Below are 27,155 nucleotides of genomic sequence, written 5' to 3' on the forward strand. Positions count from 1 at the left end.
CAGGACACGCCCAGAACATGTGGGTGTAGTTTGCTGGGCTCCCCGAACACCTGCCACATCTGTCCTCCCTCAAAGAACCAGCTCAGCCTTGTCCCAGTCATATGCGTCCTATGCAGCACCTTTAGTTGGATTAAACTAAGCCGCGCACAAGAGGAGGAGGAATTCACCCTCCCCAAAGCATCCGCCCACGTCCCCTCATCGATCTCCTCTCCCAGCTCCTCCTCCCACTTCTCTTTCAGCTCTACCACCGAGGCCTCCTCCCCCTCCTGCATCACTTGGTAGATTGCCGAGATCCTCCCCTCACCGACCCACGTCCCCAAGAGCACCCTGTCCTGAACCCCCCTTGGCGGCAACAGTGGAAACTCCCCCATCTCAAGGTCTGGAATCCGGCCCAGGATAAGCCGCATAAAGCCTGCATCGTTCCAATTTGGGGCGTACACATTAACCAGCACCACCCGCTCCCCCTTGAGCCTACCGCTCACCATCACATATCTGCCACAACTATCCGCCACTACACTCAACGCCACAAACGACAAGGGGCTGATTTAGCTCACTGGGCTAAATCGCTGGCTTTTAAAGCAGGCCAGCAGCACGGTTCGATTCCTGTATCAGCCTCCCCGGACAGGTGCCGGAATGTGGCGACTAGGGGCTTTTCACAGTACCTTCATTGAAGCCTACTCGTGACAATAAGCGATTTTCATTTCATTCTTCCCCACCAAAATCGCCACCCCCCGGATACTCACATCCAACCCCGAATGGAACACTTGTCCAACCCACCCCTTTCTCAACCTTACCTTATCTGTCACCCTAAGGTGTGTCTCCTGGAGCATAGCCACATCCGCCCCCAGCCCCTTCAAATGTGCGACCACCCGGGCCCGCTTGACCGGCCCATTCAGCCCCATTACATTCCATGTGACCAGCCGAATCGGGGGGCTGTTCACCCTCCCTCTCCGCCGGTCAGCCATAACTCTTCCTCGGCCAACCACGTGACCGCAGTCCCCGCACGGCCGGTTCCCCACAGTGGCAGATCCTCGTCCCGACCCCTCCTAATACCATCAGTTCCCCTTCAGCCCTTCCAGCAGCAACCCGGTACTCTCCCCCCCCCCCCCCCCCCCCCCAGCTGCGTTGCCCCTCTCGTCGTACTTTCGTAAGTCAGCTGACCCCGGCTGCTCCCTCCACCCCAATGACCCCCCCCCCCCCCCCCCCCCCGGTGTAACACTACCACCCTCCCATTCCGACTCCAGCGCAGGAAAAAGTCTGCGCTTCCAGCTTAAACCCTGCCCCTCGACCCAAAACACGGGAAGAGAAGGCCCGCGCCACAACATCCCCCAAGCTTTCCCACAAGAAAAACAAAAACAAAAACTAGCACCAAAGAGCAAGGGAGAACAGAGCCTCCGATCACTACATCAGTCCCCAATCCTCAGTCCGAGTCTGCCTGGACAAAGTACTACTGGCGGTCTTTATAAGTGACCCAGAGGTGCGCCGGTTGTAACAGGCCAAACTGCACCCCTCTCTTGTGCAGCACTGCTTTCGACGGGTTATAACCAGCCCTTTTTTTCGCCACCTCCACACTCCAGTCCTGGTAAATTCGGACCTCTGCATTCTCCCACCTGCTGCTCCTCTCCTTCTTGGCCCACCTCAGCACACATTCCCAGTCGACGAACCGGTGAAACCGCACCAGCACAGCCCTTGGTGGCTCGTTGGGCTTGGGCCTTCTCACCAACACTCGATGGGCCCCCTCCAGCTCCAAGGGCCCTTAAAAGGACTTCGCTCCCATTAGCGAGTTCAGCATCGTGACCACGTAGGCCCCCCAAGTCCGATCCCTCCAGCCCCTCCGGGAGGCCCAGGATCCGCAAATTCTTCTACCGCGAGCGGTTCTCCATTTCCTCCAGCCTCGCCTGCCATTTCTTGTGGAGCGCCTCATGCGACTCCACCTTCACCGCCAGGCCTAGGATTTTGTCCTCATTCTCCAAGGCCTTTTGCCGGACCTCGCGGATCTCTGCCCCCTGGGCCGTCTGAGTCGCCATGAGCTTGTCAAGTGAGGCCTTTAGCGGTTCCAGAAGCTCAGCTTTCAGCTCCCCGATGGAGCTGCTCCTGCGCCCACTGCTTCCATGCTGCTGATTCCCTACCGTCATCTTGGTCTTCCTCCCTCGCACCTTTCTCTGCTCCAAAGCCGATTTTTTTGACCGCCCCGCTCCTGGTCCAGTCCATCCACCGGCAGAGAAGCGTAGCTGATGTCTTCCCACACCAGGAAAAGTCCGTCCAGCGCCTAGAAAGAGCCCAAAAGTCCGAAAATAGCGAGAGCCGCTGAACGTGCGGCTTAGCTCCGCATCACGCAACCGGAAGTCAGTCCAGGTATTTCTGACACTCCAAAAATTGCTTCAAGAGACCCAGGTAATATTTCCATTTCAACAATTTTTGATGTTTTAAATACCATCACTACATCTGGAACACACCCCTTGAGCTGTAGTTCTAAAACATGAGCAAGAATTTTTACATCTGTGTTCAATAAGGAGATGGGTCTGTACAATCTACATTCACTGGGTCTTTTTCTTTCTTGGGGATTAATGAAAGAGACGCCCGAGTAAGAGTGGTTGATAATTCCCCCCATGCCAAAGAATCAGAAAACAAATTTAAGAGATTGGGGCCAATACTGTCAAAAACAGTTTATAAAATTCAATTGGAAATCCATCTGGGCTTGGCGCCTTCCCTAACTGCATTGTGCGAATTCCATCGAGCACTTCCTGTAATTTCAGCACAGCATCCATTTCCTGCCGTTTCTCCTCTTCAACCTCCGGGGAAACCAATCCCTCAAAAAATCTTCTCATTTCATCCCCTTCCCCAGAGGTTCAGATTTGTATAGTCTCTTATAAAATGATTCAAATACTTTATTAATATGTTCTGGTGTTGTGACCAATTCTCCTTCTTCCCTCATTTATATTATTTCTCTTGAGGCATCGTATTGTCGTCGTTGGTGTGGCTGCAGGCAGCCAGCTTTTTCCCCCATACTCATAAAAACACCCATTGTTCTACGAAGCTGATTCACCGCATTCCCTATCATTATTAAATTGAATTCCCCTTGTAGTGTTTTCCGCTCTGTTAAGAGTTCCCTGCTGGGAGAGTATCGCCGACCTACTTCTAGAATTGTATCAATCAATCGTTGCCTCTCTGATCTCTCCATCTTATCCCTATGTAATTTGAATGTAATAATTTCTCCTTGTACCCCTGCCTTCAATGCTTCCCAGAACATGGAGGGGGAGACTTCCCCATTCTGGTTAGATTCTTTGGGCAGGATTAGAACATAGAACAGTACAGGCCCTTTACCCCACGATGTTGTGCCGACCATTTATCCTAATCTAAGATCAACCTAACCTACACCCCTTCAATTTACTGCTATCTATGTGCCTGTCTCAGAGTCGCTTAAATGTGCCGAATGACTCTGACTCCACCACTTCTGCTGGCAATGCATTCCACACACCCACCACTCTCGGTGTAAAGAACCTACCTCTGACATCTTCCCTATACCTTCTTCCAAAAAGGAAAATTATGTCCCCTCGTGGCAGCCATTCCACCCTGGGGAAAAGTCTCTGGCTATCCGCTCTACCCATGCCTCTCATCACCTTGTACACCTGAATCAAGAAATCTCTCTGCCTTCTTCGCTCCAGTGAGAAAAGCCCTTCATAAGACATGCCCTCCAGTACAGGCAGTATCCTGGTAAATCTCCTCTGTACCCTCTCCAAAGCATCCACATCCTTCCTATAATGAGGCGACCAGAACTGGACACAATGTTCCAAGTGTGGTCTAACCAGAGTTTTATAAAGCTGCAGCAAAACCTCATGGCTCTTAAACTCAATCCCCCTGTTAATGAAAGCCAACACACCATACGCCTTCTTAACAACCCTATCAACCTGGGTGGCAACTTTGAGGGATCTATGTCTGTGGACCCCAAGATCCCTCTGTTCCCCCACACTTCCAAGAATCGTGCCTTTAACCCTGTATTCAGCATTCAAATCTGACCTTCCAAAATGAATCACTTCACATTCATCAAGGTTGAACTCCATCTGCCACTTCTAATCCAGCCCTCCATCCTGTTAATGTCCTGCTGTAACCTGCAACAACCCTCAACACCATCTACAATTCCCTCAAACTTTGTCATCGGCAAACTTAACCCACCCTTCCATTTCCTCATCCAAATCATTTATAAAAACCACAAAGAGCAGAGGTCGCAGAACAGATCCTTGCGGGACACCACTGGTCATCGACCTCCAGGCAGAATACTTATCATCCACTACCACTCGCTGTCTTTCGGCCAGCCAATTCTGTATCCAGACAGCTAAATTTCCCTGTATCCCATGCCCCCTAACTTTCTGAATGAGCCTACCATGGGGAACCTTATCAAATGCCTTCTGAAATCTATACACCACATTCACTGCCCGACCTTCAACAATGTGTCTCGTCACATCCTCAAAGAATTCACTGAGGCTTGAGTGAGGCATGACCTGCCCCTCACAAAGCCATGCTGACCATCTTTAATCAAACTATGTTTTTCTAAATAATCATAAATCCTGGGCGGGATTCTCCGACCTCTCGCCGGGTCGGAGAATTGACGGCGGGCCGCGCGAAACGTACCACACCGGCCCGATACCGGGACACAGGCGCCATTAGGGGTATACAACGACTCTCCGGCACGGGCATGTGCGCCGATTCTCTGGCCCAGATGGGCCGAGCAGCCGTCATCAAAAAGCCGAGTCCCGAGGGACTGGTGGTGGGATTGGGGGCCCCAATTGGACTGGAGGAGCTGGCCAAAGGGATAGGGAGCATGCAGGTGGGGAAGGCACCGGGGCCGGACGGTTTCCCAGTCGAATTTTACAAAAAATATATGGACCTATTGGGCCCTTCAATGAGGCAAAGGACATCGCTTTACCACCGACGATGTCTCGGGCACTGATCTTGATCCTGAAGCAGGACAAGGATCCCCTGCAGTGTGGGTCTTACAGGCCGATTTTGTTGTTAAATGTAGATGCCAAGGTGCTGGCGAAGGTCTTAGCTATGAGAATTGAGGATTGTGTGCCGCAGGTCATCCACGAAGACCAGACGGGGTTCGTGAAGAGGAGGCAGTTGAACGCGAATGTGCGGAGGCTCCTGAACATTATGTGCCGGCGAGGGAGGGGGAGGCAGAGATAGTGGCGGCGATGGACGCTGAGAAGGCCTTTGAAAGGGTAGAGTGGGGGTACTTGTGGGAGGTGCTGAACAGGTTCGGGTTTGGGGAGGGGTTAGTCAGGTGGGTTAGGCTGTTATATGAGGTCCCGATGGCGAGTGTGGCCACGAACAAGAGGAGGTCCGGGTACTTTCGGTTGCATCGAGGGACGAGGCAGGGGCGTCCCTTGTCCCCCCTGCTCTTCGCACTGGCGATTGAACCCCTGGCTATGGCACTGAGGGAGTCCAGGAACTGTAGGGGGCTGGTGAGGAGCATAGGGTGTCGCTCTATGCGGATGACTTGCTGCTATATGTGGCGGGTCCGGTGGGGGGGATGCAGGAGGTAATGAGGATCCTGAGGGAGTTCGGAGATTTCTCGGGGTACAAGCTCAACATGGGGAAGAGCGAGTTGTTTGTGGTTTACCCAGGGGACCAGGAGAGGCGGATTGGCGAGCTCCCACTAAAAACGGCAGGAGGAGGATGAGGCCTCGGGGGAGGAGATCGAGGAGGGGACGTGGGCAGATGCCCTAGGGAGAGTGAACTCTTCCTCTTTGTGCGCGAGGCTCAGCCTCATACAGTTTAAGGTGCTGCACAGGGCACACATGGCCGGGACAAGGATGAACCGGTTTTCTGGGGGTGAGGACAGGTGTGTTAGGTGCTCAGGGAGCCCATCAAACCACACCCATATGTTCTGGGCATGCCCAGTGCAGGAGGAATTTTGGAAGGGCGGAGCGAGGATGGTGTAGAGGGTGGTACGATCCAGGGTCAAACAGGGCTGGGGGCTTGGAATATTTGGGGTTGCAGAGGGGCCGGGAGTGCAGGAGGCGAAAGAGGCCGGTATTCTGGCCTTTGCGTCCCTGGTAGCCCGGCGGAGGATTCTTCTTAAGTGGAAGGATGCGAGGCCCCCAAGCATGGAGGCCTGGATCAATGACATGGCGGGGTTTATTAAATTGGAACGGGTGAAATTGGCTTTGAGGGGATCGGTGCAAGGGATTTTCAGGCGGTGGCAACCGTTCTTAGACATCCTGCCAGAACGGTAGACAATGGTCAGCATCAGCAGCAACCTGGTTGGGGGGGGGGGGTTTATTTTATTTTGTTTTTCTGTATTGGATTTGAGGGGGGTGTATATATTTGCTATGTGTTTCGACGGGTCTTAATTTATTATTTATGTATGGGGGAGGGGGGCATTGAGTTTTGTTTTGTTTTGTATTTAACTCTATTGGGTTCCTTTTACATTTTGTTGTTGATATTTTGTGAAAACTTTAATAAAAATTATTCTTTAAAAAAAAGCAGAGTCCCACCGGCACCATTCTAACATCCTCTGAGCCGGCAGGACCTCGGCGTTGAAGGGTCAGACCCAGGGTGGCTTCCGTAGTGGCCTGGCCCGTGATCAGGGCCCACCGATCGGCAGGCCGGTCTCTGTTCCCTGGCCTCCTTTCCTCCGCGTGGCTCCTGTAGCCCAGCGCCATTTGGTGTTGGGGCTGGCGCGAGGAAGGCCACTGCGCATGCGCTAGTTGGCGCAGACCCAACTGCGCATGCATGGACCCTGCGGCGCCGGGATCGGCAGCTGGAGCGGCGTGGGCCATGCACGCCCCCTGTGGGCTGCAGAATGATGTCCCAGAGTAAAACACTCTTTACGCCGGCGTCGGCACTTAGCCGCCCGATGGGAGAATCCCACCCCCTATCTCAGAATCCTTTCCAATATTTTGCTCACCACAGATGTAAGACTGATGGGTCTGTAATTCCCAGGGATTTTCCTATTCCCTTTCTTGAACAGGGAACAACATTCACCACCCTCCAATCATCCGGTACTACTCCAGTGGAGCAGGAGGACGCAAAGATCATCGCCAACAGTGCAGCAATCTCCTCCCTCACTTCCCGTAGTAACCTTGGGTACGTCCCATCAGGCCCAGGGGACTTATCTATCCTTTTTAAAAAAATTTAGATTAGCCAATTATTTTTTCCAATTAAGGGGCAATTTAGCGTGGCCAATCCACCTACTCTGCACATTTTTGGGTTGTGGGGGCGAAACCCACGCAGACACGGGGAGAACGTGCAAACTCCACACGGACAGTGACCCAGAGCCGGGATCGAACCTGGGACCTCAGCGCCGTGAGGCGGTTGTGCTAACCACCTGGCCACCGTGCTGCCCTGGCACTTATCTATCCTGATGCTTTTCAAAATTTCCAGCACATCCTCCTTAATAGCAACCTGTTTGAGTCTATTAACCTGGTTCACACTGTTCTCATGAGCAACAAGGCCCCTCTCTCTAGTGAATACTGAAGCAAATATCCATTTAGGGCCTCCCCATCTCCTAAGACTCTAGGCACAAGTTCCCTCCGCTATCCCTGATTGACCCTACTCTCACTCTGATCATCCTCTTATTTTTCACGTAAGTGTAGAACGCCTTGGGGTTTTCCCTAATCCCGCCAGGGCTTTTTCATGCCCCCTTCTAACTCTCCTCAGTCCATTTTGAGTTCCTTCCTGGCTACCTTGTAACCCTCTAGAGCCCAGTCAGATCCTTGCTTCCTCAACCTTAAGTAAGCTTCCTTCTTCCTCTCGACTAGAAGCTCCACTTCTCTTGTCATCCACGGCTCCTTCACCTTACCATTTCTTCCTCGTCTCAGTGGGACAAAACTATTCAGCACTCCACAGCAAGTGCTCCTTAAACAATCCCAACATTACTGTTGTGCATTTCCCCAAAAACAATTGTTCCCACTTTATGCTCCTCAGCTCCTGTCTAATATAATTTTCCCTCTCCCAATTAAATACCTTCCCAGACTGTCTGTTCCAATCCCTCTCCATGACTAGAAATTGTGGTCACTGTCAACGAAATGCTCTCCTACCGAGACTGTTGCTGCTATTGGGGGAGATTCTCTGGTCATGTCTGCCTGCCGACTAGGGAATCCCGCCCGAGGTCAATGGACTTCTCCATTGTCCACCTCTCATCCATGGCATTCCTACGGCGAGCGGGGCAGAAGAACTCAGCCCTATGTATTCTTTTATGACCAAAGTCATTTTTACGCAAAATCTTTCACCAGCTAATAATAGAGTTCATCCTCCATGAGAGTCCCTAAGATTAACCTTCTCTCAGTCTAATATTCATCAAATGTGGAGCATGATCAGAGACTACAATCACCCCATTTTCCATTCCAACGACTATTTCTGGGAGAATTAATTATTCACTATTAAAAATTCTATGCGGGAATGTACCTCATGTACATGGGAGAAGAATGAAAATTCTTTCCTCCTGGATTTTGAAATCTCCAAGCATCTACTCCCCACCCCCAGCTTGTCCTTAAATAGCCCCAGTTTCTTTGCCATTCACTGTTTTATTAATGTTTTTGGGCAAGACTGGTCTAGTTGAGGATCCATTACACAATTAAAATCACCACCCATGATCAATGTGCTCGAGTCCAGGTCTTGGATGCCAGCTACCATTCATTTAATAAATTATCCATCCCAATCAGGCACGTAAATGCTTATGAGCACAACCGGGACCCCTTCTAAGATTCCACTAACCATTATAAATTGACCTTCTGGATCTTGCACCTCCCTGGTCAGTACAAATGACACCTTATCAAAGACAGCGCCCCCCTCCCCCTTGATTTAGGATTAAATCGCGAATGGAATGTCTGTCCCACCATTCCACTTATAACCAAACCTGGTCTTTAATCAATAAATGTATCTTTTGAAGAAATAATACTTCCGCCTTCAAGTTATTGAAATGTATAAATTCTGGAACATTTCACCGGTCCGTTTAAACTTTATACATTCCAGGTCACTATTCTTAATGGGGGCTTCTGTCCTCCACTTTTATTTAAGTTTGACATCTTATTCTATTATGGAAGTTCCATTTTCTTTTTCCATTAGAGACCGTACAAATTGGATGTCCGTCCTATTCAGTCTCATCTTTAAATAATTAGCTATACAACCATTAGTGTTGCTGGCATCCTACTCCCCCATCTCCCCTCCCCCAACCCTACACCAATCTTTCATATCCCCAATTGTACCCAACATTCCCCCATCTCCCAATCCCTTTCCCCTACAATTACTTTGTTTCCCCTCCCCCTTTTAGTCAACCTGTTATAACACCTGCTCCCTTTTTATTTTCACTTATTAGCATATTTAATAACGTGATAACTCCCACACGAACAACAAAATACAAATTTATAAAATATTAGAGCAGACTTAGCCAAGTGGCGAGTGATTTTAATCGAGCAAAAGTGATTCTTTGTCGTAATAAAATTAGTTTTGGCATATACCTGGCCAAACTTTGAATAACATTTAAAGGAAAAGATCCATCACCTGAAGAGGCATATGATTTTATTAAAAAACATGGTTTAGAGGAAGGGTGATTTGGAATTGTTGTTTAAGTTTTTTTGAAATATATATATAATATATATATATATTTATACGTTAATCACTTTTGGGTTTTACCTTTTTAAAAAATGTTTACACGTTGCTGTTACTATGTTGTTGATACAACATTTTACCTTTATCTATGAAATGTTTATACTATGGTTAATAATATTTTATCCCCATAACCTCGATCCTCTTACTGATTAAAAATCTGTTTTTCTCAACCTTGAAAATACTTAATGACCCAGCCTCTACAGCTCTCTCTGGTAAAGAATTCCACTGATTTACTACCCTCAGAAAAATTCTCTCTTCATCTCTGCCTGAAATGGGCAACACCTTACTCTGGAGGTTATGCCCTCTGGTCCTAGACTCTCCCACAAGAGGAAACATCCTCTCAGCATCTACCCTGTCAATTCCCTCAAGAATCCCATAGGTCTCAATAAGGTCGCCTCTTCTAGACTTCAATGAGTACAAGCCCAACCTCTCCTCATAAGAAAGTCCCTCCATTCCCGGGATCAACCAGTGGAGCTCGGCTTGCTACTTACCGATGGATTTTGACTCTGAAGATACACAGTTGAGACAATTATCAGTTTTGTCCGTTCCTGTGAAAGACAAAAATACACCGATCCATCAGGTAAAAAATCTGAAAATTGCTTCCAATTTTACTGAAATAGCACACATTTCAAAATCACCTCAGTTGCATGACAATGGTATCAGAGGAGGCCAGAAGCTGGAATCTGCAGCGAGGAACTCACCTGAATCCCCAAAACCGGTCTACCATTTACAAGGCACAAGTCAGGAATTAAATGGAATACTCTCCACTTGCCTGGATGAGTACAGCTCCAACATTAATCAAGAAGCTCGACACCATCCAGCACAAAGCAACTCCGCTTGATTGCTCTCCCTTCCACCAACATTCACTCCTTTTACCACCGATAGCCACGTGTACCATCTACAAGATGCATGGCAGGAACTCACCAAGACTTTTTAGGTGCACCTTCGAAACCCACGACCACTACCATCTAGAAGGATGAGGGAGGGCAGCACAGTGGGGCAGTGGTTAGCACTGTTGCCTCATGAGCCAAGGACCCGGGTTCAATCCCTGTCCCGGGTCACTGTCCGTGTGGAGTTAGTACGTTGTTCCCATGTATGCGGGGTCTCACCCCCCACAACCCAAACAAGTGCAGGACAGGTGGATTGGCCACGCTAATTTCCCCTTAATTGGAAAAAAAAAATTGGGCATTTAAATTTAAAAGAACTAGAAGGAAAAGGGCAGCAGATACCTGAGAACACCACCACCTGGAGGTTCCCTTCCAAGTCACTCACCATCCTGACTTGGAAATATATTGGCTGTTCCTTCACTGTTACTGGATCAAAATCCTGGAACTCCCTCCCCAACAACACAGTGGGTATACCTACACCCCAGACTGCAGCGGTTTAAGGTGGCGGCTTACCAACACCTTTTCAAGGTGCTATTAGGGATTGGTAACAAATGCTGGACCAGCCAGAGACACATATCCCAGGAAAGAAAACTAAAACTGACCTCCCGTTCAGAGCAGGTCCTCATTGATGCTCACCTGAACATTTGTTCGACCGTCTCCTTTTGTAGAGTAACAGTCCCAAGGTGACAGTAAGGCCAAGTCCCATCAATACAAGAATTAGTGTGTAGCCATTGAAAGACAGATGATTCGGAATGCTGGAATCTAAATCAAGAGAGGCACCCAATTGAAATCAGTCACAGAGATGGAATAACTACTTCCTTCCACTTCTATCACAAAATAAAATCCCCAAAGGTGCTTCACAACAGGGGTACCAAACACAATTTGACTCCGAGCCACAGAATGTGAAATTAAAATTGGTTGGGACTTTAGTGAGCCCAGCAACAGGAGTACAGAAATGGTCTGGCTGCTGGGGAACACGGGTTCTTATACCCCGCCTCGTAGGCGGAGCTACCTTCCTCTCGACCAATAAGGATACAGAGAACACAATACTTGGGCCAATGGGCAGCGAGCCCGCTGCACCAATGACAGCTCCCACTCCCAGGTACCGTAATACCCCATGTCATACTACCACATTCACCCTTTGTTGAGAAAGGAACCGGGGGGGCGCATGTGTAGGGGGGGATGAGGACATAGAGAGGGGGGGGGGGGTGTCCCGTGTGAGTGGGCAAGAGACTGGTAGTATGACTAGTGATGTTGGATCATACCTCTCCAACGGTGGCTGCCCACTGGCCCGGAAACTATGTACAGGGTCGTGGTAGAACACGTTAACTATATACAGGTTTGAGAGAAAAAGAAAACGCGAGAACAAGCAAAAAGGGTCCAGCAACAGTTCACATAGACTCGATCAGGGACCTTGGACGTCCTCTGCGACCTGCGGGGCTTCGCTGGAGACGTTGGAGTTGCGGGCGTCCGGGAGCGACGGTCCTTGTGGCTGCGTCCGTACCCCTAGTCGGAGTGGCGAGGGCCGGGCTGGGGAAGGGGCGTCCGGTTCTCTAGGCAGTGCGGATAATGGTGTCGGCGGGCCAGGGAGGGGAGCGCCTGCTGGAAGCGGGGGGGGGGGGGGGGGGGGGGGCGCTGGGTGCAATAGCGGGGATCCGGCAGGTGCCAGGTCCCATAGGGAGACCGTGTCCTGTCGGCCGTCGGGATACTCTGCGTACTGCTGGTTTGCGTGGAGCAGCTGGACCCTCTCGACGAATGGATCCGACTTGTGCACCCGCACGTGTTTCGGGAGCAGGATGGGCCCGGGGTAGCCAGCCAGGTCGGGAGCGGGGTCCATGAGGAAGACTTCCTGGGGAAAACAAGAAGGCGTTCGTGAGGCGTTTGATTAATGGATGTGGAAAGTAGTGACCGGATTGAGTGGAGGGCGTCTGGGAGGTCCTCTTGCCAGCGGGAGACTGGGAGACTCCTGGACCGTAGGGCTAGCAGGACTGTCTTCTAGACCTTACCATTCTCCCTCTCGACCTGTCCGTTACCCCGGGGGTTGTAACTGGTCATCCTGCTGGAGGCAATGCCCCTGCTGAGCAGGAATTGACGCAGCTCGTCTCTCATAAAAGAGGACCCCCTATTGCTGTGAATGTAAGTGGGGAATCCAAACGGAGAAAATGGTGTGAAGGGCTTTAATGATGGTGGGTGTGGTCATGTCAGGGCAGGGGATGGCGAACGGGAAGTGGGAGTACTCGTCAAATTGCGTTTAGGAAATACATGTTGCAGTTGGTAGAGGGAAGGGGACCTTTGAAGTCCATGCTGAGCTGTTGAAAGGGGCGGGAAGCCTTTATCAGATGCACTATTTCGGGGCGGTAGAAGTGCGACTTGCACTTCGCGCAGATGTGGCAGTCCCTAGTGACTCCTGACCTCGATGGAGTAGGGCAGGTTGCGGATCTTTATAAAGTGAAAGAAGTGGGTGACCCCCGGATGGCAGAGATCCGCGTGGAGGGTTCGAAGGCGGTCCACTTGTGCATTGGCACAGGTGCCGTGAGACAGGGCATCAGGGGGCTCGTTCAGCTTCCCAGGACGATACAAGATGTCATAATTGTAGGTAGACAATTCGATCCTCCACCGCAAGATCTTTTCATTCTTTAACTTGCCCCTCTGTGCGTTGTCAAACATGAAGGCCACTGACCGTTGGTCTGTGAGGAGGGTGAACCTCCTGCCGGCCAGATAATGCCTCCAGTGTCGCACAGCTTCTACTATGGCCTGTGCTTCCTTCTCGACCGAGGAGTGGCGGATTTCGGAAGTATGGAGGGTATGGGAGAAGAAGGCCAAGGGTCTGCCCGCTTGGTTGAGGGTGGCTGGCTGAGCTACAATCGGACGCGTCGCTCTCGACGTGGAAGGGGAGGGACTCATCGATAGCTCGCATCATGGCCTTTGCAATATCTGCTTTGACGTGGCTGAAGGCCTGGCGGGCCTCCATTGACAGGGGGAACGTGGCTGATTAGATGAGGGGACAGGCTTTGTCAGCGTAATTGGGGACCCACTGGGCGTAATATGAGGAAAAAACCAAGGCAGCGCTGGAGGGCTTTGGGGGAGGGGGAGCTCCATCAGGGGGCGCATGCGTTCCGGGTCTGGGCCTATCACTCCATTACGCACTACATAGCCGAGGATGGCTAGACGGTCGGTGCTAAACATGCATTTGTCCATGGTGTAGGTCAGGTTCAGGAGTTTTGCGGTTCGGAGGAATTTACGGAGGTTGGTGTCGTGGTCCTGCTGATCGTGGCCACAGATGGTGACATTGTTGAGATACGGCAAGGTTGCCCGTAAACCGTTTTGGTCGACCATTCGGTCCATCTCCCTTTGGAAGACCGAGACCTCGTTTGTGACACCGAAGGGAACCTTTAAAAAGTGGTAAAGCTGCCCGTCCGTTTCGAACGCTGTGTACTTGCGATCACTCGCGCGGATGGGGAGCTGGTGGTAGGCGGACTTGAGGTCCACCGTGGAGAAGACCTTGTACTGCGCGATCCTGTTGACAGGTCGGATATACGGGAGAGAGGGTACGTGTCCAGCTGCGTAAACCTGTTGATGGTCTGACTGTAGTCTATGACCATCCCATTCTTCTCCCCGGTCTTAACCACCAGAACCTGTGCTCGCCAGGAGCTGTTGCTAGCCTCGATGACCCCTTCCTTCAGAAGCTGTTGGACCTCGGACCTGATGAAAGTCTAGTCCTGGGCACTACCGTCGACTCCTGGTGGCGACAGGTTTGCAATCTGGGGTGAGGTTTGCAAACAAGGACAGGGGATCGACCTTGAGGGTCGCGAGGCTGCAGACAGTGAGGGGAGGCATGGGGCCGCCGAATTTAAATGTTAGGCTCTAGGAGGTTACACTGGAAGTCTAACCCCAGGAGTGCTGCCGCGCAGAGGTGAGGGAGGACGTATAGCCTGTAATTTTTAAACTCCCTCCACTGGACCGCGAGGTCCGCTATGCAGCACCCCGTGATCTGTACTGAGTGAGAACCGGAGGCCAGGGCGATTTTTGCTTAACTGGGTAGACAGGGAGAGCACAGCATCTTACTGTGGTGGGGTGGACGAAACTCTGTGCTCCTGGAGCCCAGTAGGCAGTTCGTCTCGTGGCCGTTGAGCAAAATCTTCGTTGTTGCTGTAGAGAGGGTGCGGGGTCGAGACTGATACAGCGTAACTGAAGCGAGTCGTGGCAGATAGTCAGAGTCTTCACCAGGCAGGGAGTAGTCACCCGCGGGGTCCTCGGAGCCGACCCAAGATGGCGGCGCCCGTTGGTCGCACATGGTGGGGGGTGGACAGAATTGCAGCGGCCAGGAGTCGCACAAGGCATCGGGGTGTAAAATGGCAGTACCCGGAGATCGCACGTAGTGTTGGGGGTAGCGAGGTCCGCGGGCCACATGGGGCCCCTGAAGAGAGAGAAGGGGGAGTCACGCGGTCGCTGCCTGGGACCGCAGCGATCGCCTTTGCCTGGCAGATGGCCACAAAGTGGCCTTTCTTCCCGCAGCCCTTGCAGGTCGCTGAACGGTCTGGGCAACGTTGTCGGGGGTGCTTCACCTGGCCGCAAAAATAGCAACGGGTTCCCGCGGGTTTTTTGGGATGCTCTGGGCGCAGGCCTGGGCAGAGTCCGAGTCCGTGGGGGAGAGAGACGCTGAGTTCCACGCTGCCCAGGGGGCCGTCAGGGGCGTACGAACGTGCGATTCGGTTCACAACATCTAGGGAGTGGGCGAGGGCCCGTGCCTCCGTGAGGCTTAAGGTTTCTCTTTCCAACAGTCTCTGGCGGATCTGCAAGGACTGCAACGAAGTCTTCTCGGATTAGGAGTTCGGTATGCTCAGCCGCAGACACCTGTGGGCAGCCGCAGTTCCTCCCCAGCATAAGGAGGGCACCCGTTAAAATTGTCCAGTGACTCACCAGGGATCTGCTGCCTTGTGGCCAGTAAGTGCCGAGCGTAGACTTGGTTTACCGGCCGTATGAAGTGTCCTTTGAGCAGGTCCATAGCCGCGTCGTAGTCTGTCGTGTCCTTGATGAGCATGTATATGGCGGTGCCGACGCACGAGTGGAGGATATGCAGTTTTTGTTCCTTCATCAGGACGTTTTCCCCTGTGCTAAGGTAGCTGTTGAAGCAAGCCAGCCAGTGCTTAAATGTGGCTGTTGCATTGGCTGCGTGGGGGCTGAGTCGAAGACACTCCGGCTCGATGCGGAGCTCCATCCTTTAAAATCTTGCTGATTAAATTGTTGCGCAATCAATAGACACGAAACGTAGGTGTAGTCCGAATCGAAAGGCTTTGAGCCCAGTAGCAGGAGTACAGAAATGGCCTGGCTGCTGAGGAACACGGGTTCTTATACCCCGCCTCGTAGGCGGAGCTACCTTCCTCTCGACCAATGAGGATACAGACAACACGATACTTGGGCCAATGGACAGCGAGCCCTCTGCACCAATGGCAGCTCACACTCCCAGGTACAGTAATACCCATAGTCATACTACCACAGGGACAACGAGCACAGCTTTTAAAGAGCATCATAAAAAAGGGAGGGGGGGGGGGCGGAAGAGGGAGAGATAGAGAGGTGGAGAGATTTAGGAAGGGATACAGCCGCCAATGGTGGATGGATGGGAATGGGATTTTCAAGAGGCCAGAATTGGAGAAGTGCAGAGATCTCAGGGTTGCAGGGGCTGGAGGTTACAGAGATAGGCACTGTTGTAGCGGTTGGAGGAGGTTACAGAGAAGGAGGGTTGTAGGATGTTACAGAGATAGGGCGGGTTGTAGGGGCTGGAGGAGGATAGAGATATGGAGGGTTGTACAGGCTGGAGGAGGTTACAGAGATAAGGAGGATTGTAGGGGTTGGAAGAGGTTATTCCAGAGATAAGGAAGGTTAATGGGACTGGCGGAGGTTACAAAGATAGGAAGGATTAAAGGGACTAGAGGAGGTTACAATGATAGGGAGAGTTGGAGGAGGTTAGAGATAGGGAGGTTTAAAGGGAATAGAGGAGATTACAGAGATAAAGAGAGTTAAAGACACTGGAGGTTACTAGATAAGGAAGGAGGGTAGTAGGGGCTAGAGGAGGTTACATTTCAGCTTCGCTGTACAAGGAAAGCTCAAGCAAGGCGAGGTTTGAAATTACATTTCCAATGAAGCGATGACTTGGTCTCCCGGGTACTCCGGTTGAAGATGGAACAGAGGAAGGTGCAGTTGATGGTCACATTAACTCTCAGGACACTGGTCACATTCCAGAGGCCGCTGGCAGGATCGGACTGTACTGTAGTGTTCACTTGACTTCCCAAAGGTAACAAGTTGCCCCCTCCATCCATCCAATTAACCGTCGGCTCTGGGTAACCAGATGAGGAGGTGCAGGTCAGTTTCACTTCCTTACCCTCTTGAATAGATTCCTGTCTGGGTCCTGAGATCAGTGGGGTGCTGTAATGAGCTGAAACACACAATTACATCAGGCTGTTACAGTGCAATCATTCATCATGCTTCTGACATGTCCTTCAATCCAGTGACAGCAAGAATATGTCTCTTCATTTGTCCGTTTAGTTCTTGCTCTCTGTTTCTCTCCCAATTGCTGTGTCCGTGTCTCTCTCCCTCTGTATCTGGCCCACTCCCACTTGCACTCTCTCACTCTGTATGTCTCTGTCTCTCACTCGGCACGATCTATCTGAATTGCAACACAGTCCGCTGTCGAGCACGTTTAGGCAGGTGTTTGCTGGCGCTCGTAATGCCGGAAAACACCAAGCTATCTAACGGGACTTTGTTGCAATCTGAGGCCTCAGCGGGGAATGACCCACCAAGGCCGCACTTAGTCCCATTTCTTGCATTGAGGAACTCCGCTCGGCGGAACTCAATGCTGGAGGAGAATGGTGTCACAATCTCTTGCCCCCCCCCCCCCCCCCCCCCCCCCCCCCGACGCAATTCCCAACTCACCTATAAGGGGATCCTCAGGTTCCCCCTCCCCCGCACACCACCCCACATGGGCAGTGCCAGGCTGGCACCCAGGTGGCACCAGCAGTGCCAGGTTTCCACCCTGCCCAGAGGTCAACTACCTGGGGACCAGTACTGAACGGCGCTCACCTAAGGTCACTGAGGCCAAGGGGTTGGATCGCAAAGCCTCCAGTAGATAAGGGGAGTGCATATTAGAATGAGACAGTCTCGCTAAATATGCAGATTTGCCAGATACCAATAGATCGCAATGTCTTGTGCGATCCCGCTAGATCTCACGAGGCGTGGTGAGCTGGGTAGATCCCGGAAGTGGGATCTCCTGACATCCACGGGCCACACCGCACCCCCGTTTGACCAACCGGGGACGTGGTGCGGCTGGCAGATTGCGCCCTCTGCCTGTCTCTCTCACTCTGTCGCTCCTTCTCTATTGTCGGTGTAAGTGTCACTCCAGAATCTTTGAGTCCCACGATCTAGGCTGTTTTATTGATGAGACATTAAGCTGAGACCTTTGACACTGTCATTATTTGAAGAGGGAAAACAGTTAAACATTTTCCCTCAGGGCTAAGGAGATTACAGAGAAAGGAAAGGTTGGAGGGATGAGGGGGGTTTACAGAGATAGGGAGGGATGTAGGGGCTGGAGGAGGTTACAGAGATAGGGAAGGTTGTTGGGACTGGAGGAGATTATAAAGATAGGAAGAGTTGTAAGGGCTGTAGGAGGTACTGAGATAGGGAGGACTGGGGCTGGAGGAAGTTCAGAGATAGGGTTGTATGGACGGGAGGAGGTTACAGAGATAGGGTTGTAGAGACAGGAGGTGGTTACAGGGATAGGGTGTTGTAGGTGCAGGAAGAGGTTACAGAGATAGGGTTGTCGGGACGGGAGGAAGTTACAGAGATGGGCGGTTGTGGGGACGGAAGAAGTTTACAGAAATAGGGAGGGTTGTAGGGGCTGTGGGAGGTTGCAGAGATAGGGAGAGTTGTAGGTACTGGAAGAGATTACTGAGATAGGGAGTGTTGTAGGGGCTCAAGGAGGTTACACAGAAAGGGGGGGTTGTCAGCACTGGAGGAGGTTACAGAAATATGGAGGGGTGAGGAGGTATTGGGAAACCGCAATCATAATTTTCAATGGAGCTTTTGCCGCAGGAGGCACCAATCTCTCTCTCTGTCCCTCTTTGGAAGGAGGGCGTTTGCCAGGGAGCGTAGCCCTAGGCAGAATCTTTTAACCAGGCCTGCCACCTCCCGCCCAGCTGTGAATCTCTCCCCATTTCCCCGTCTCCTGTGTGTTGGGAAGGATTTGCCTCACCATGAAGTCCTGTGGTGGGGCTCGGCGCAGTAGCTCCTGGCTAGGAGGTAAGGCTGTTCCCCACGGCAGCACATGACCAATCATCTCAGTCAGCGAGCAACACAGGCGACTGGTTGAGAGGGGTTTGGTGGGGGGGGGGGGGGGGGGGGGGGGGGGATGCAGACGGGTGAAGGCCACAGGGGAAAGGTGGGGGTGCAGCAGTTTTGGAGAGTTCACGTTGACCGAGACGGGTTTTGTGGACCCTTTACCTGCTGTTATCAGGTTGACTTTGGTATTTTGTTTCATGCGATTCCCGTCGTTGGGCTGAGCTTCCAACACAATACAGTTGTACATCCCTTGGTCTGCCAGGTTCACGGCGTCAAGCTCGAGGGACAGATCGCCCCGAGTCATCTTCTCCACAGTCAACCGTGTGCGATTCCTGTACCTGTACTCCTGGGTCTTGCTATATTCACGATCCCCTAACTGCGCGTGCACCAATTGATCTTTCTCCGTCTGCCACAGGACGTGTAAATCAGTCCCTCTGTTCACAGTGTAGCTACATGGCAGCAGCACCCGCTCGCCTATGATCCCCACCACTGAGGGCCAACCTGTGACTGAAGGAGACAGAACCATCACAATCAATTAAATCGCAATCAGGGTGCCTCATACATGAATCACAAAAATGTCAGCATGCATGCGATTTGGAAGCCAATTTGAATATTATTGTTTATTACCAAGGGGGTGGGGGGTCCTGCTACAACGGTACAGGTGACTGTACAGAGACCTGGAGCAATGTGCATAGTTCTGGTCTCCATATCCCTTGGTCGGACCACACTTGGGAGCACTGTGCACAGTTCTGGTCTCCAGTTGCCTTGGGTAGACCACACTGGGAGCATCTCTCACTTGGGGAGGGAGATACTGGAATTGGAGGCAGTTCACAAAGGTTCACTGGGCTGATTCCTGGGATGAAGGGGGCCTGTCTGATGAGGAACGTTTGAGTAGGTTGGGTCGGTGCCCGTTGCAGAATGAGAGGTGATCTTATTGAAACATATAAGATTCTGAGGAGGGGGTGGGGATTGACAGGGTGGATGCTGAGAAGATGTTTCCCTCATGTGGGGGGCGTTATCTAGAGGTTGGGGGGTGGGGGGGGGGGGACGACACAGTTTGAGAATAAGGAGATCTCCCATTTAAGATGGAGAGGAGGAGGAATTTCATCTCCCAGCGGGTGGATAGTCTGTGGAATTCTCCCCACTTCGGAGTCTGATCTAGAGCTGCCCTCCCGGTACCGAGTTGTGTGTTTCTGCATATCACTTGGTTAGACCACACTTAATTTTGGAAATAAAGTAACCTGGATATGGTTGTCAAGTGGGACAATGGTGCAAATCGGACATGTCCATTCTCTCAGTCGCCGCAATATCAGATGGCGCAATGACCATATCGGCATCTCATGAACATAAACAACCACCGGAAGTTCTCTCTGCTGAGGTTTCCCTCACTCGGTTAAGTCAGCAAGGCAGAACTACAATCACACGAGGGCTAATGAAACTTGGAGACATGAACAGACATCTGAACAGTCCCAGCACCAATCAACCAGAATCGGACATGTTTATAGGGCACAGATGCTTGAAGGGGAAGACGCAGCGCTTGCTCTCCAATTCACCCAGCACAGGGTGAGGCCATTGGGCCCATCGAGCTTGTCCTACCTCTTTCCAAGATCTCTCCAATTAATCCCATTCTCTCTTCCCCCCCTCCCCCCGCCCCGATTCCTACAAATTTTCCCCCTTCAAGTATTTCTCAAATTTCCCCCTTTTGAAAATTTCTATTGAATCTGCTCCCACCGCCTTTCAGTCAGCACCTTCCGGATCACAACAACTTGCTGTGTAAAATAAAAAAGCTCCTCATCTCCCCCCTCCCCCACTCTGGTTCTTTTGCCGATTCTTTTCAACCAGAATCTTCTCTGGTTGACCAGCCTCCAGCCGCTGGAAACACTTTGTCCTCATCTACCCCAACCACACCCCACCTCATGATTTTAAATGCCTCGATTAAGATATTAAGTAAGAGCAGAAGTAGGCCGTTCAGCCCATCAAGTCTGCTCCGCTATTCAATGTGATCATGACTGATCTGATGTGATAATCCTCAACTCCAATTTCCCACCTAACCCCCTGAACCCATGATTCACCTACTGATTAAAAATCTGTCTATTGCAGCCTTGAACATACGTCACAATCCAGCCTCTACAGCTCTCTGTGGGAAAGAATTCCCCAGATTCACTACTCTTTTGGAGAGAAGAAATTCCTCCTGACCTCTGTCTGAATGGGTGACCCCTTACTGTCTGAGATTATGCCCTCTGGTCCTCGACTCTCCCACAGGGGAAACAACCTCTCAGTATCTACCCTGTCAATCCCACTATATGTCTCATTAAAGGTTGCCACTCATTCCTCCAAACTTCAATGAGTACAGGCCTAACCTACTCAACCTCTCCTCATAAGAAAATCCCTCCATACCCTGGGTCAACCTAGTGAACCTTTTCTAGACTGCATCTAATGCCAATGTAGCTTTCCTTAAATACGAGGACCAAAACTGTTCACACATTCAAACTCCTTCTCTGCTCTAAATCCCAGCTTCTAGTTGTCCAATTAAGGTGTAGGAGATGCTTAAGGGGATCGACAGGGTTGATGCCCAGCAGAGTTTCCCCTTGTTGGGCTAAGGGATGGCAGATTTAAAACAAAACGGAGCAGGGATTGCTTCACTCAAAGGGTCGTGAATCTATGAAATTCTCTCCTCCAGAGTTTGGGGGATGCCGGAACACTGAACAAATTTAAGCAGGGGTAGAAAGGTTTTTACGGAGTAGCGGGATGAAGGGTTATGGGGAATGAGCAGGAAAGTGGAGGAGATGCCAAGATGAGGTCAGCCATGATGGAATTTAATGGCGGAGCAGGCTTGAGGGGGCTGAATTCGCGACTCCTACTCCTAGTTCTTAAGATCTTTTGTTCATAAGGGAACAACTGGATTCTCGGACTTCATACCCGTCAATCATTAAAAGTTGCAGGACAGTTTCACAGGGTCAGAAAAACACAAACAAAACACCAGGATTTATTCCTGTAGGGACAGGATTGAAACATGGGGAAGTCATGCTTTGTCACTACCAAACATAGATTAGACCCAACTTGGGAGGAGAGTGCATTTGGTCACCATATTCGGTCACCAGAAAGGATACAGAGAGGGTGCAGAGGAGATTTACAAAGGTGATACCAGAAATGTGGGTTTACGTATCAGGAAAGGATTGACAGGCTGGAGTTCTTCTGTCCTGAGAAAAGAAGGCCGAGGGTTGACCCTAATCTACGTCGTAAAACTTTGAGTGGTTTGAGAGTGCCTTGATTAATAAGGGGATCAGGGGTTATGGGGAGAAGGCAGGAGAATGGGGATGAGAAAACATCAGCCAGGACTGAATGGTGGGGCAGACTCGATGGGCCGAGTGGCCCAATTCCGCTCCTATGTCTTATTGAGAGAAAATGTTTCCTGTTGAGGGGGGAGACCAGAACTTGGGGCCATCAGACAGTCACTATTAAATCCAATAGGAACTTCAGGAGAAACTTCTTCACCCAGTGAGTGGGGAGAATGCGGGACTCCCTCCCGTGGGGAGAATGCGGGACTCCCTCCCGTGGGGAGTGGGTGAGGTGAATAGTATCAATGTGAGCAGCACAGTAGCACAAGTGGATAGCACTGCCAGGGTCCCAGGTTCGATTCCCTGCTGGGTCACTGTCTGTGCGGAGTCTGCACGTTCTCCCGGTGTCTGCGTGGGTTTCCTCCGGGTGCTCCTGCTTCCTCCCACATTCCAAAAAGGCGTGCAGGTTAAGTGGATTGGCCATGATAAATTGCCCTTAGTGACCAAGAAGGTTAGGAGTGGTTATTGGGTTACAGGGATAGGGTGGAAGGGCTCAAGTGGGTCGGTGCAGACTTGATGGGCCGAATAGCCTCCTTCTGCACTGTATGTTCTATGTATTTAAGGGGAAGTTGGATAAACACATGGGGGAGAGAGGAAGAGGGTTACAATGGTAGGTATAGATGAGGATTGATGGGATGCAGCTCGAATGGAACAGAAACCCCAGCATGGACTGTTTGGGTTGAATGGCCTGTTTCTGTGTTCTGGGTAATCATGCATAAACACTTTGCTGAACCCTTTGGTAGACCCGGCTGTGTGTTGGAAGAGGGATCAGAGAAGTAGAGCTGTGATCAATAATCAACCACCATCATATTGATGGGCAGAACAGACTTGAAGGGGCTGAATGGCCTTCACCTACACCTATGTCTTCTGTTTTTAAAAAAATATAGAGTATCCAATTAATTTTTTCCAATTAAGGGGCAATTTAGTGCGGCCAATCCACCTAACCTGCACATCTTTGGGTTGTGGGGGCGAAACCCACGCAAACACGGGGAGAATGTGCAAACTCCACACGGGCAGTGACCCAGAGCCGGGATCGAACCTGGGACCTCAGCGCCGTGAGGCAGCAATGATAACCACTGCACCACCGTGCTGCCCTACCTATGTCTTTTGTAACTAGAGGCGGCCCATTCAGCCCCTCGAGTTTGTCCCACCAATCTATCAGATTCTGACATCACCCCCTGAACGGCCTGGCTCCGAATTTAAGGTTCTGCCCACTCGTTCCGGAATCTACAATTCAATGCCCTTCACATAAGGATGAAATGACCCTCATTTCTCCAATTCTGACCTCTTGACCATCCTGGGATTCCCATCGCTCCATCATTGGCGGCTGTGCCTTCAGCTGCCTGGGGTCCCGAGCTCTGGAATTCCATTGTTAAACCTCTGTCTCTCTCTCTGTTTAATTCTGTGTGTCCCTCTCTCTCTCTCTCTCTGTCTCTTTCTGCGCTTCTCTGCCTCTCTCTCTCTCGCCCTGCCCCTCTTTCTCGCCCTGCCCCTCTCTCTCCCTGCCCCTCTTAACTTGTTTGCAACACCTTGTGAGATCTAACGAGATGTTGCGATGTAAATCCTGCCAATGTGGGCAGGATCACTTTTTGGCAAATCTGCACATTAGCCTCACTCGAATGAGCAGTTTTCTGAGGCACCCGAGGCGTTGGGACCTATCCCCTTTGCCTCGGAGACTGGACGAGCGCTGTTCAGCACTGGTCTCCACAAACGAGGACTAGATGGAAGAGCACTTGTGGGGGGTCTCACAGGGGATCGGAATACTCCAGGTGCATGCCCTTTGGGGCATTTACCTTGCCATTGCTGGTGCCACCTGGTCAACCTGGTAGTGCCAACCTGGTGCCCTGCGGTGCTACGTTCGCATTTATCGCACGGTGCATCAGGCCAGCGTGCACTGTGTGGGTGGGCCACAAGGCCCCCTCATAGTGAGTTTGAGCTTGTGGCAGTCAGGGGTTGCGTCGGGGTATCCAGAGATTGGGATGCCACTGATCTCTTTCTACATTGAGGGGTTCCGCTGAGTGAAGTTCCTCCATGCAGAAAATGGGGCTCTGTGCAACCTTGGCCACGCATTCCCTGCTCAGGCCGTTTATCTAACCCGAGTGCCGTTCGATAGCGTTGTGTTTCTCGGCTCTGCGAGCACCAGGAAACACACAGCTAAATGTGTTTGCAATGGGACTTTGTTCCCATTTAGTTAAATCAAACTCTCTCTCTCTGTAGGCGTGATTCTCCAGAAAAAATTCCAAGTGTTGTATCGAACGGGAATTACCGCGCGTTTCCCGGCGCTTGGCCCTGTGAAACCGGCAACACTACTTAACTTTAATTGGTTCCCTTAATGAGGCCTCACTGGCTTCTCGCCGCAAATGATGCCTCGCCATCCGATTCGCCAAGACTGCACACGCCAGCACCCCCCCCCCCCCCCCAACAAGGTCAAGCAGCACTAGACGGTACTTGCTCAGCGAACCCCAACCAGCCTGCAACAATAGCACCAAGCAGACCAGCCCCAAGATTCGGGGACGCTGACCTGGGGAGGCTCCTGGATGTGGTGGAGGCCAGGAGGGATGTCCTGTTCCCCCAGGGGTCCCGGAGGGTGAGCCACAAATCAGCCAGTGCTGCCTGGAATAAGGTGGCAGCAGCCGTTATTCCAGCAGTATAACCACGAGGACTCACCATCAGTGCAGGAAGAAGGTCAACGACCTACACCGCGCAGCACGAATGAGTAGACACCAACGCCACACCCTACTCCAATTTTCCAAGTGACCCACAGCCCTCCCTCCTTAACCCCACCTTCGCACCCCCTCTCCCAGCACTTAACCACACATGTGGCTAACGCTCTCTCTGTGTCCCCTCAGGAATAACTCTCCTACAATCGGCGGGAGAGGGCCCAGACTGGCGGAGGGGGGGCCAGCCAAAAAAAGCCATAAGGCCCTGGAGGTGACTGGAGTGGCCGAGGACCGATTGGTCACCCACTTGGAGGCTGACGGATACCCCAGAGGTGAGGAACCACTGGGCTCCACCCGGGGTACTGGTCAAACGAGAGTTGCCTTACTTACTGACGCAGCCCTCCCACTGATCATATGTCCATTCTTCTGCAGGTCCTCCAGCCGATGGCACTGGCCCATCCCGGGCAGCTCCTTCTCCTGACTCAGAAGAGAACTCTTCGGAGGAGAGCTCGGAGGATGCAACCCAGCCTGACACAGCCTCTGGAACAGGGTTACACGGAGCTGATGGAGATGACAGGGACATTCAGTGGGAGATGTCAGCATCACTCCAGCAGATGCATAGTCTCTTGATGGAGTCCCAGAGGCGACAGGCACAGGAGATGGCCCCGGCAATGAGTGGCACCGAGGCCAACAGTGCTCGGGTGGCGACCGAAGTGGAGAGCCTGGTGCACAATGTCAGCATCATGAGCGAAGGTGTCCAAGGCATGGCGCAGTCAGTTACAGCCAAGGCTGAGGGTCTCGGCCGAATGTCTGACTCACTGCGGGATGTCACCCAGTGCCAGGCTAACCTTGATGAGGTTCTGAGGGACATGTCCCGCTCTCAGATGGGAGTGGCCGAGGCGCTGCGGAGCTTGTCCCAGTTACAGGTGGGCATGGCTGAGGCACTGCAGAGCGTGGCCCAGTCACCGAGGAGCATCGCTGAGGGCGTCAACACCATGGTGCAGACTATTTGGAACCGCCAGGTCTGGCAGAACCAGATGATGCAGGGCTGCCGGGGCTCAAACCAGCTGCTCCTTGTGGTAGTATAACTAGGAGGTTTACGGTACCTATCTGCCATTGGTGCAGAGCACTCGCTGCCCATTGGCTCAGGTCGGTCATGTGATCTCTGCTGATTGGTTGAGGCTAGTCATGTGACTGCTCACCCATTGGCCGAGAGGCAAGTAGTCCCGCCTACGAGGCGTGGTATAAGAACCCGTAGGACCCGGCAGTCGGCCTTTCTCTGTAAGTCGACTGCCGGGCACACAACTAGTTGATTAAAGCCTGATATATGGAACTTCTTCATGACTCAAGTCCAATTGATGGTACATCAATTTAATCAACTAGAATTTTGAAATGGAGCTTCGGATCAAACCAGACTGCCTCCGCATCAGCCCGCATGCTACAAACACGTCAGCAACTTTTAAACATTGGCTGGCGTGTTTCAACAGCTACCGCACCACCACAGACAGCCAACCCACCAAGGAGCAGAAACTCCACATCCTCCACTCGTGCGTGGGCACCGCCATCTACTCGATGATTGAGGACGAACAAGACTATGACGCGGCCATGGATCTTCTGAAAGGACATTTTCTGAGGCCTGTCCAACAAGTCTATGCACGGCATCTCCTGGCTACAAGGTAGCAGTTCCCCGGTGAGTCCCTTGATGAATTTTATCGGGCCCTCGTTGTCTTGGGGAGAAATTGCGCCTGCCCGCAAGTTACTGCGGTAGAACACACTGAACTGCTAATCCGGGATGCCTTCGTTGCAGGCATGCAACCTTCTGCAATACGCCAGCGACTACTAGAAAAGGGCACTTTAAGCCTCGCTGAGGCACGGACCCTCGCATCCTCTCTGGAGGTTGCCGACCGAAACGCCCGCGCATATGCCCCCGGCCGCGCGGCAGCCCCTTGGGCGATGTGGCACGCAACCCCCTGTCCCCCGCCGACTCCGACCACCCCCCAGGCCTGCGCTGCGGGACGCCCCGATAAGCTCACGGGGCCCCGCTGTTTCTTCTGTGGCCTGCGCAAGCATCCCCGCCCGCGCTGTCCGGCCCACTCCGCAGTCTGTAAGAGCTGCGGTATGAAAAGGTCACTATTCAGTGGCCTGCCAATCAAAGTCGGTCGCTGCTGTTCCGTACAGCGACCACGTATCTCTCCCCCCCCCCCCATGCCCCTCCAGGGCCCCGCGCGGCGCACAGGCCTCTCTGCCCCCACTCCCGGCCACCACGAGCGACCCGCGGACCCCTTTGCCCCTGCCTCTAGCCACCACAAGTGATCCACGGGCGCCGC

The 27,155-nt window shown here is 52.0% G+C and overlaps 1 protein-coding gene across 1 annotated transcript in view; it reads right to left on the reverse strand.

Moving 5' to 3' along the window:
* The window catches only part of LOC119974266 (CD276 antigen homolog), a 46,866-nt gene that overhangs the window by 2,144 nt on the left and 17,567 nt on the right, over positions 1-27,155 (reverse strand). The window contains exons 4-7 of the mRNA XM_038813037.1: positions 18,993-19,337; positions 16,630-16,932; positions 11,136-11,261; positions 10,104-10,160 (exon numbers count right to left, since the gene is read on the reverse strand). Of these exons, the coding sequence (XP_038668965.1) occupies positions 10,104-10,160; positions 11,136-11,261; positions 16,630-16,932; positions 18,993-19,337 (831 nt within the window). The remainder of the gene's footprint in view (positions 1-10,103; positions 10,161-11,135; positions 11,262-16,629; positions 16,933-18,992; positions 19,338-27,155) is intronic.

This window comes from Scyliorhinus canicula, chromosome 12, assembly GCF_902713615.1.
Source record: "Scyliorhinus canicula chromosome 12, sScyCan1.1, whole genome shotgun sequence".
NCBI classification, from domain to species: Eukaryota; Metazoa; Chordata; class Chondrichthyes; order Carcharhiniformes; family Scyliorhinidae; genus Scyliorhinus; species Scyliorhinus canicula.